The sequence below is a fragment of the Rhinopithecus bieti genome, unplaced genomic scaffold (assembly GCF_001698545.2).
Source record: "Rhinopithecus bieti isolate Rb0 unplaced genomic scaffold, ASM169854v2 scaffold_2432, whole genome shotgun sequence".
Classification (NCBI taxonomy): Eukaryota; Metazoa; Chordata; class Mammalia; order Primates; family Cercopithecidae; genus Rhinopithecus; species Rhinopithecus bieti.
In genome coordinates, this window is record NW_016804136.1 from 420,006 (window position 1) to 431,328 (window position 11,323).

At 37.7% G+C, this 11,323-nt stretch overlaps 1 protein-coding gene across 1 annotated transcript in view; it reads right to left on the minus strand.

Moving 5' to 3' along the window:
• The window catches only part of NEK10 (NIMA related kinase 10), a 260,776-nt gene that overhangs the window by 153,106 nt on the left and 96,347 nt on the right, over window positions 1–11,323 (minus strand). Inside the window, 1 exon segment of the mRNA XM_017865822.1 lies at window positions 7,015–7,090. Within this exon segment, the coding sequence (XP_017721311.1) occupies window positions 7,015–7,090 (76 nt within the window).

Sequence of the window (11,323 nt, forward strand, 5' to 3'; positions counted from 1 at the left end):
ATTTTCCAGGTGTTGTGTGTCTCAGTTCCCCTGGCTAGGAAAAGGGATTCCCTTCCCCCTTGCGCTTCCCAGGGGAGGCAATGCCTCACCCTGCTTCAGCTCTCGCTGGTCGGGCTGCAGTAGCTGACCAGCACCGATTGTCCGGCACTCCCCAGTGAGATGACCCCAGTACCTCAGTTGAAAATGCAGAAATCACTGGTCTTCTGTGTCGCTCGCGCCAGGAGTTGGAGACTGGAGCTGTTCCTATTCGGCCATCTAAAACCTCTTTCCTTTGTAAATTACCCAGTGTCTGGTAGTTCTTCATAGCAAGTGAAAACAGACTAATATATTGTTGTCCATCTCTCTTTCTTTCACTCTAATAATATTTCTTTTATATATCTGGGTGTTCCAGTATTGGGTGCATATATATTTACAATTGTTATATTCTCTTGCTGAATTGACTCCTTTATCATTATATAACGACTTTCTTTGTCTCTTCTTATAGTTTTGTCTTTAAATATATATTTTTCTGATATAAGTATAGCTACGTCTGCTCTTTTTTGGTTTCCATTGGCATGGAATATCTTTTTCCTTCTCTTTATTTTCAGTCTATGTGTCTTTAGAGGTGAGATGCATTTTTAATAGGCAACAGATCATTGTGTCTTATTTTTTTGTCCACTCTGCCACTCTGTCTTTTGATTGGAGAGTTTAGTCCATTTACATTCAATGTTATTATTGATAAGTAAGAACTTATTCCTGCCATTTTGTCATTTATGTTTTCTGGTTGTTTTGTGGTATTCTCTTCCATTCTTCTTTCCTGTCTTCCTTTTGGTGAAGGTTATTTTCTCTTATGGTGTGATTTAATTTATTACTTTTTACTTTTTGCATATCTGTTGTATGTTTTTTGAGGTTACCATGAAACTTGCAAATACTATGTTGTAACCCATTGTTTTAAACTGATGATACTGATTGCATAAACAAACAAGCAAAGAGAAAACATAAAAACTCTACACTTTGATTTTGTCCCCCCACTTTTAACTTTTATTATTTCTTTTATATCTTATTGTGCTATGTCTTGAAAAGTTGTTGTAGTTATTATTTTTTATTGATTCATCTTTTTGTCTTACTTAAGAGTAGTGTATATACCACAGTTACAGTGTTATAATACTCTTTGTTTTTCTGTGTATTTACTATTACCAGTGAATTTCGTATGTTCAGGTGATTTCTCATTCCTCATTAATGCCCTTTCATTTCGGATTGAAGAACCCCCTTTAGCATTTCTCGTAGGACAGGTGTGACGTTGATGAAATCCCTTAGCTTTTGTTTGTCTGGAAAAGTCTTTATTTCTCCTTCATGTTTGAAAGATATTTTCACCAGATATACTATTCTGGGGTAAATTTTTTTCCTTTAGCACTTTCAATATGTCATGCCACTGTCTTCTGGCCTGTAAGGGTTCCACTGAAAAGTCTGCTGCCAGATGTACTGAACTCCACTGCATGTTATTTGTTTCTTTTCTCTTGCTGCTAGTGAGATCCTTTCTTCGTCCCTGACCTTTGGGAGTCTGATTATTGAATACCTTGAGGTAGTCTTCTTTAGGTTAAATCTGCCTAGTGTTCTATAACCTCCTATATATGCACAATATAATCTATACATTTAAACGAGTTCTATCCTCTCAAACTTTAGACTAACAGGAAATGACAATCACTATTATCTAGTGAGTGCTTACCACATGCCAGCCAGGCACTGTTCCCAGCACCAGACATGTAGCACCTCATTTAATCTCACAACAATCCTAGGACATGGGCACTATTATTATTCCCAGGTTGCAGATGAGGAAACTAAGGCACAGAAAAATTCAATCATTTAAAACTCTCAATAGCAGATCTAGAATTTAAACCCAGGCCATCTGATTCCGGAGCTTGTGCTCTTAATAATGACCTTATTCTGTCAATACTATGGTCTGTTTCCAATTATGCTTTTTTTTTTTTTGAAAATCCTTTGAGATGGTCTTATTCCAAGTATGCTTATTTTTGAAAATCCCTGCCCAAATCTCATATTGTTATCCCCAGTGTTGAAGGTGGGGCCTAGTAGAAAGTGGTTGGATCATGGGGGCGGATTTCTCCTGAATGGTTTAATACCATCCCCTTAGTGCTGTTGTTCTGACAGTGAGTGGGTTCTCACGAGATCTGATTGTTTAAAAGTGTGTGGCACTTCCTCACTTCCTCTCTCCTGCTCCTGCTCTGGCCATGTGATGTGCCTGCTCCCCCTTCACCTTCCACCGTGAATGTAAGTTTCCTGGGGCCTCCCCAGAAGACAAGAAGATACCAGCATCATGCTTCCTGTGCAGCTTGCAGAACCATGAGCCAGGTAAACCTCTTTTCTTTATAAATTACCCAGTCTCAGGTATTTCTTTATAGCAATCCAAGAATGACCTAATACATCTCTTTTTTGAAATTTCTCTCAGGGCCACTTTATTGGTCACTGAAGAATACATATTTCTATAATATATAATCTTTCCACATTTTATTTTGTTAAAATGTTAACATCCTACTTGATCTCATTTACTCACTGTTCTAGTAATCATGTAATATATAAAGATAAAATAGCAAAGAGAAAAAAATAAAATAAAATAGACCCTGCCATCAAGGTACTTACTATCTCAAATGAAAAGCTTTCAGGCTTTATTAGGGTAAAATCAGAACAGTTCAAAGATATATTAGAACCCAATAAAATATACACTAATTTTTATCATATTAATATGAAAAAAGACTTGTTTCCACTTCAATGATTCAAAGTATTTCTTAAGATTCTGCTAGTCGACTCCTCTAGGTCCTGGGGAAACAGTGGTGAACAAAGGAGACACAAGTCCTATGCTCACGGAGCTTGTGTGTAGTGGAGAGACACACTATAAGCCAATTCAAGTACAATATAAGGTCACATAGAGGCAAGGGCTATGAAAACATAAAGCAGGAGACAGGGATAGAATCTGAAGAGAGGTTGCTGCTTGGGGCAAGTGACCATGGAAATCCTCTCTACATAAGTGGCATTTAAGCAAAGAGCAGAATGAAGTAAAGAAGTAAGTTCTGCAGCTGTCTCTGAAGGAACAGCATTCCAAGGAGGAGCATTTTGGAGATCTGAAGGAACAGCAAGAGGGGAAAGGATTGGGAATTAAAAGTGTGTTACAACAAAAAGAAACAATTTTCTTTGTAATATGTTATTTCCAGTAATGTTTATAATTATGCAAGTACTGGATCATTCACATAGCAAATATTACTTGTGAGTTTTTAAAGTACCAGACTTAGGACTGCTGGGGATCGTAATGAACAAAATCATCATTGCTTATCACAAAATCAACAAAAAGTCAATTGTGTGAAGGAAAAGTACACGGAGTATGTAGATCAGAGGAAATACACCTTGTCTAAGGGGGTTCAGCTGAAGGCAGGTAAGAATTAACCAGATGACAAGTGGAAAAGGGTATTCCAGGCAAAGGGAGCTGCATGTGCAAAGGTCCTGTGGCCAGAGGGAGCCCAGATGAAGCAGCTAGGAATTGTTAAAGTTTGGTTTGTGGTAAAGGGAAGAACTTGGCAGAGGCCAGAGAATGCAAGGTTGTCTACTTGTGGCCATAGTGAGGGCTTGGTCTTTGCATGAGCAGCTGGAAGTCACTTAAGTGTTTTAAGTCACTTAAAACTCTCAAAATTTTGAGTGTATTATAGCTTTCTTAAGAATCCTATCAACTTTATGTATCAAAAAATAAAAATATATTTTTTTAATTTAAGAAGTGCAGTTAGTAGACATGCTTCACTTTGTCTCTACTTAACCAGGTTTACCTACAGGTTTATTTTGATGCATCCAATTTAAACTTCATGAACTTCTCTTCTAATTATCTAGTGTTATAATATGAATGAGATTATACTAAGCAGTAGAGTAATAATTCCCATTCCATGAATAGTTGAAGTTTTCCATTTTTATTGGAAAACTTTTATTGTATTTTATACATCATACTAGCTTCATAAATCCCATATATGTTCTGTGAAGAACTAGCTGAAAATGCTTCCCAGAGCCTCAAACTCTATACTGTTCTCAGAAAATGAAGTTGAAGATGGTGTGTAATTTTCTTCTCTGGAATTGGAGGAAGCCATAGAGATAAAAAATGGAAACAAGTAGCATATTTGGAGATTTTTTTTCCCTTGAGAAGGATAACAAAGACCTGCCTAATAATGAATCACATCAGATCAATGAAAAGAACCTTTACTGACCTTCTGTTCTAGTACAATTGGTCCAGCAATGTGCCTACAAACCCTTTATCTACCAGCTGAATACAGAATAAAGAATGCTCTGATGTACTTCCTACAAGAGTTGACAAAGAGACCTTTCTTCCTTTCAATAAGTTAATATCTGAGGAAGCAAAAGCAAACGGAAAGGGCAAAATGACACGGGGACATCAAACTCTGGGGACCCCGCAGGGAAGGGAAAGGGGTGCCTAGGCATCTCTATGGCATCCAAATGTCCACATCCCAGGTCCACATTTATAGGCTCAGACAAGCTCAGAAAACTTACATGAAAATAAGAATTACAGAATTACAAAAAACTTCTAGAATGTCTGGACCCTAGCCAGACTCCCACTCACATTTCCAGTACAAGTCTACGGCATCACACCTCAAGCAATGCCCCTCCAGCTCTCTGCCTGGAGTGCCCCTAGCCCATGCCCTGGCATGCCATAAGCACCTGGGCATAAGCTCCCCAGAGCAGCCCTCAGTCAGATGCTGAGGGCTCCCCCTCGTGTTTGGAAAAATAATACTCCAACCTCCATCTGACGCACAGGGCAATTCTAAAACATCCTGTACACCAAGTTAGTCCAACCCCAGGCCCAAGGACTGCATGTGGCCCAACACAAACGCATAAATCTTTCTTAAAACATTTGAGTTTTTTTCAATTTTTAAAAGCTCATAAAAGCTATCTTTAGTGTCAGTGTATTTTGCATGTGGTCCAAGACAATTTTTCCTCTTCCAATGTGGCCCAGAGAAGCCAAAAGATTGGACACCCCTGCTCTATACTATATCCCAGATAATACTCTATGAACCTAATTATTAATGTTCACTGTACTGGCTGCTTTCCCTCCAAATCTCACTTCACCGCTCTCCTAATAGTGTTTCCTGGGAGCTCCTCCCAAATCAACTATTTCACTCAAATTCTTGTCTCAGATTCTGCTTTTGGAGAATCCCAAACTAAGAAAGAAACACAATATGATGTAGGACTGAGTTCTTTTAACTCCATACTCAGCTAAGGACATCAAAAACTAGCAAGAAAGATGGTTTGTGAACCCAAATTTATAGTAAAACCCATCAGACAGGGGGCATTTCTAATAACTTGGAGAGATGAGAGAAGGGAGTAGAAAGAAATTTTTTAAGCAATTTAAAAGAATAGGTTGACAGAAAGATAAATGGTGGTAAGACATACTATACATGTTATTAAAACAATTATAGTACACATACATGAAATAATAGCTTATCTATATGAGTAGGTTCAGCTTACAAACTCTTCAGTTAATTTAAAAATTAAATGAAAATGTGAAGCCATGTTTGGGCTAATACAGCAAAAAAGTTGTCATGTTTTGGATTTCTTCCTACATATTCTATGGATTCTATTTCTCTCACACACACACGCACACACACACACACACACACACACAGTTGATACTATCATATAAGCAATTCTAAACTTAATTCAAAGTCTCAGGAATAAAAATATGCTTTCACCAAGTATGACCAGCAGAAATTTAAGTTTGTGTGTTAATTGTTCTGCAATTTGACTGACAATCAAATCTGTTCAGAAATATATGATTACTTGACACTTTTATGATCAAATTTTTATTGTTTACTTTATAAAAACAGTACACAGTGAAACAAAAGAAAATTATTCTTCTGTCAGCAAGTAACGAGTAGGTCAGCCTTACTGTTAAGAGGTTAAGTAGAAATCATATAAGCTTGCAGCTTACAATGTACATATTAGCCTGCCACAGTTTCTTTGCATCTTCTCATGAAACCAGTTTCAAGAATAAAGATGTAAAACATTTCCAACAAGATAAATGAAAAGTCACTCTCTTAAAACATTATTCTGAACACTTTTACATGAAAGGACTTTGTAAAATTAGGCTGTTATTTTTAGACAATTTCTACTCTTCCTCAAGAAGAGTCGTGTTTAATTCCATCCCCAGGACACAATTGTACAGCTATAGGCTAGATTTTTAATAAATGATTGTGTCTTGATTGCTTGACCTGTTGAATCAGATTCCAGAATATTTCCCTGAAATCTGCTTTTCTACTCACTACCATAACTGTTTGCTAATTTCAACAGATTCAGACAAATGACATGTGATCAGCAAAAGAAGATTCTTACTTCATAATAATTAGTGGCTTGCAAAGGAACCTCAAAGTATGCCAAAGAATTTAAAAGTGTCTCCATTTATCAAAAAATAAACACTCATTTATCCAAGAAGCAACTTACTTTGTAAACATATGTCTAAGTATACATGTCATTATTTATTCATTCATGCAGTAAAGTTAATCGGTGCCTATTATTTGCCAGATACTAGGATAAGTATTAGGGTACAAAAATCCTTGCCCTGCACTTGAATGTTTATAGGTAGAAAAGAGAAAAAGAGTCATACATACAAGTGAGTACAATAAAATGTTCCAAATATCATGTTGGGTAGCATATCTATTACTTCATTCTCAGTTTCATTCAACTATTGCACACCTACTATATACCAAGGATCATTTCAATTTACAATTTATAAAAGTAATCCCCATGAGGGGCAGTGATACCTTAGAAGAAAGATTATTTTTGTGATGGTTGTTTTAAGCATACATAATGATCCACAATTCTAGTAATGTGTATTACCTAGATAATTGAAAAAAAACTTATAAAATAAGCTTTCTTTCCTGAAATCCTCTTTCCTTTGCAAGTCAATAATAGAAATGAAAGCCCAAATCAGTTAAGTATGATGTTTGAGAGCCATAAAATAATTGTCCTTACCAAGAATACAGGATTGTTCCAACAACAGACGTGAGTTTACTGTTTTCTTGTTTTTGCTTTGCCAGGCCAAAATCAGCTACAATTCAGAAAACAATATAATATGTTATTATATTTTCCCAGAGTGAGCATTGTTCCTTAGCATTTGACAATCTACACAATAACTACTACACTTCATAACCAAAGGCTTTTCTTTTCTTACCCTCTGTCAAAATGCCCAATGTGCCAATCTTCCATGTCATTCCCAGTCTTAATTAGTGGCATACATACACTATGTCATTTTGCTATATATTTTGATATAATGAGGTTTATCATTTAAAAAACCATAAAATAAGTTTTGCTGACTGAAACATAGGACAAAGTACTTATTGAAACTGTGATTCCATTTTGTAGGTTATCCTGTATAATTTTTAAATAAACAGAATGAATCTAACATTTGGCATACAGCAGTCATGACCTCGTCGGCTAAAAGAAAAGATACACCCGAATAAATACCATGAAGGCCTGAAAACCTAAAATTAACTGGCATCAACGTGTACCAATCACAGTACAAGTATGTTCAAAATAATCTCAAAATATTTATATATCAACAAAATATTCTGATTTTTATCACAGAACACCAAATATCTATATTTAATATTAGCACAACCTTGTACTTTTCATAATATCTTCAGGTACTTGTCTTTTTTTCCTTTTTCTTTTTGAGACAGAGTCTCGCTCTGTCACCCAGGCTGGAATACAGTGGTACGATCTTGGCTCACTGCAACCTCTACCCTCCAGGTTCAAGTGATTCTCGTGCCTCAGCCTCCCAAGTAGCTGGGATTACAGGCACATGCCACCATGCCTGGCTAATTTTTGTAACTTTAGTAGAGATGGGGTTTCACCACGTTAGCCAGGCTGGTCTTGAACTCTTGACCTTATAATCCACCTGCCTTGGCCTCCAAAGTTCTGGGATTACAGGCATGAGCCACCGCGTCCAGCCTGTCTTTTATAAACCACTCAACAACTTAGGTCAAAGTGATCAAAACAGATATTTTACCTATCCTTTTGCTACAGATTCACTAATATTACAATAGACTTAATTACCAGGATTGCACAAAAAGACAATGCGGAACCAGGACAAGAATTCAAGTTGCTTTTCCTAATAAGCTTTGATATTCTCAATATCATGTTGTAAAGTGCGGCAAATGCTCATGGAATTTCACTGGAACAAACTTCAATGCAGTATTTGATTATATGTACTAAAATATCTTTCAGGTAGAAAATATTCCAAAGTAGTTTCATTTCAAAATAATAAAAATTCACATTATTAATAATAATACACGTTTACTAAACAACAAGTCTATACTAGCACAAATTCAGCCACTTACATGAATTGCCTCGTTTAACACGCATAGCACTCTGAAAGATAGGTATTATCATTAGTATAGCTTAGTGCTTAAAAGCCAAGACTCAGGAACTGGACAGCCTCAATCTGAATACTGACTCTATTATGCGTAACCTGAGTAACCCTGGGCAAGTTATTTAATCTTGCTTTCCAATAGCTTTCTTTTTTCTCTTTTTTTTTTTTTTTTTTTTTTTGAGTCGGAGTCTTGCTCTGTTGCCCAGGCTAGAGTGCAGTGGTGCAATCTCGGCTCACTGTAAGCTCCACCTCCTGGGTTCACACCATTCTCGTGCCTCAGCCTCCAGAGTAGCTGGGACTACAGGTGCCTGCCACCACACCCGGCTAACATTTTTTTTTTTTTTTTTTTATTTTAGTAGAGATGGGGTTTCACCGTGTTAGCCAGGATGGTCTCGATCTCCCGACCTCATGATCCGCCCACCTCAGCCTCCCAAAGTGCTGGGATTACAGGCGTGAGCCACCATGCCCGGCCTCCAATAGCTTTCTTATCTGTAAAATAAGGATTATAATAATATAGTACTGATATATACTGTAAACAGAATAGTATGATAGTAAAATTTAAATAATTTAACATATGCAAATGTCATATATGTATTATATATAAATACATGTAGTAGAGTACTGAACAACTGATGTATATTATTATTTAAGTATCACAGTTACCCATTTTATAGATGAGGAAACAGGCTCAGAGAGAATGTGTGACTTGCCCAACGTCTCACAGGGAGAAATTAACAAAGTCAGATATTAATCTGGGGTTGCTTGATTCTAAAGCCCCAAATCTCACCAAGACACAATACTACCAATATAGAAAAAGAAGGACCAGATCAATTCAATGATAAATTCAACCAAACATTTAAGAAATATATACCAATTCTACACAGACTCTACCAGAAAATAGAAGAGGAAATACTTCCCAAATCACTTCATAAAGCCAGCATTACATCATTCTAAAACCAGACAAAGACATGACAAGAAAATAAAACTACAGAATAAGAGCCTCATGAACACAGACACAAAAATTATAAACAAATTATAAGTAAATCAAATCCAGTGACAATATAAAAAGTATTATACATAATGACCAAGTGGGGTTTATGCCAGAAATACAAGGCTAATTTGAAATTTAAAAATCCATCAATGTGATTTCAATAGAAGCCCAAACACCAGCAGTATGCAATATATCCATGTAACAAACATGCACATGTAGGCCCTGAATCTAAAATAATTTCCAAATAAAAATTCATCAACTGGGCGTGGTGGCTCACACCTGTAATCCCAGCACTTTGGGAGGCCAAGGTGGGTGGAGCAACTGAGGTCAGGAGTTTGAGACCAGCCTGGCCAACATGGTGAAACCCCATCTATACTAAAAATACAAAAAAAATATCTGGATATGGTGGTGGGTGCCTGTAATCCCAGTTACTCAGGAGGCTGAGACAGGAGAATCATTTGAACCTGGGAGGCACAGCTTGCAGTGAGCCGACATCACACCAATGCACTCCACCCTGGGCAACATGAGCAAAAATCAGTCTCAATAAATAAATAAATAAATAATAATTTTAAAAAATCATCAGTGTAGTTCACCAGATCAGTACATTAAAGAAGAAAAACCAGTCTGGGTTCCAAGATGGCCAAATAGGAACAGCTCCAGTCTATAGCTCCCAGTGTGAGCGATGCAGAAGACAGGTGATTTCTGCATTTCCAATTGAGTTTTGAAGAGAGCAGTAGTTCTCCCAGCACGGAGTTTGAGATCTGAGAATGGACAGACTGCCTCCTCAAGTGAGTCCCTGACCCATGAGTAGCCTCCCTACCGGGAGGCACCCCCCAGTAGGGGCACACTGACACCTCACACGGCTGGGTACCCTTCTGAGATGAAGCTTCCAGAGGAATGATCAGGCAGCAACATTTGCTGTTCAGCAATATCCACTCTTCTGCAGCCTCCACTGCTCATACCCAGGCAAACACTGTCGGGAGTGGACCTCGAGCAAACTCCAACAGACCTGCAGCTGAGGGGTCCTGATTGTTAGAAGGAAAACTAACAAATAGAAAGGACCTCCACACCAAAACCCCATCTGTACATCACCATCATCTAAGACGAAAGGTAGATAAAACAACAAAGATGGGGAAAAAACAGAGCAAAAAAGCTGAAAATTCTAAAAATCAGAGTGCTTCTCCCCCTCCAAAGGAATACAGCTCCTTGCCAGCAATGGAACAAAGCTGGATGGAGAATGACTTTGACAAGTTGAGAGAAGGCTTCAGACGATCAAACTTCTCCGAGCTAAAGGAGGAAGTTCGAACCCATCGCAAAGAAGCTAAAAACCTTGAAAAAAGATTAGACGAATGGCTAACTAGAATAAGCAGTGTAGAGAAGTCCTTAAATGACCTGATGGAGCTGAAAACCATGGCACGAGAACTACATGATGAATGCACAAGCTTCAGTAACCAATTCGATCAACTGGAAGAAAGCATATCAGTGATTGAAGGTCAAATGAATGAAATGAAGCAAGAACAGAAGTTTAGAGAAAAAAGACTAAGAAGGAATGAGCAAAGCCTCCAAGAAATATGGGACTATGTAAAAAGACCAAATCTATGTCTGACTGGTGTACCTGAAAGTGATGGGGAGAATGGAACCAAGTTGGAAAACACTCTGCAGGATACTATCCAGGAGAACTTCCCTAACCTAGCAAGGCAGGCCAACATTCAAATTCAGGAAATAAAGAGAACACCACAAAGATACTCCTCGAGAAGAGCAACTCCAAGACACATAATTGTCAGATTCACCAAAGTTGAAATGAAGGAAAAAATGTTAAGGGCAGCCAGAGAGAAAGGTCGGGTTACCCACAAAGGGAAGCCCATCAGACTAACAGCAGATCTCTCGGCAGAAACTCTACAAGCCAGAAGAGAGTGGGG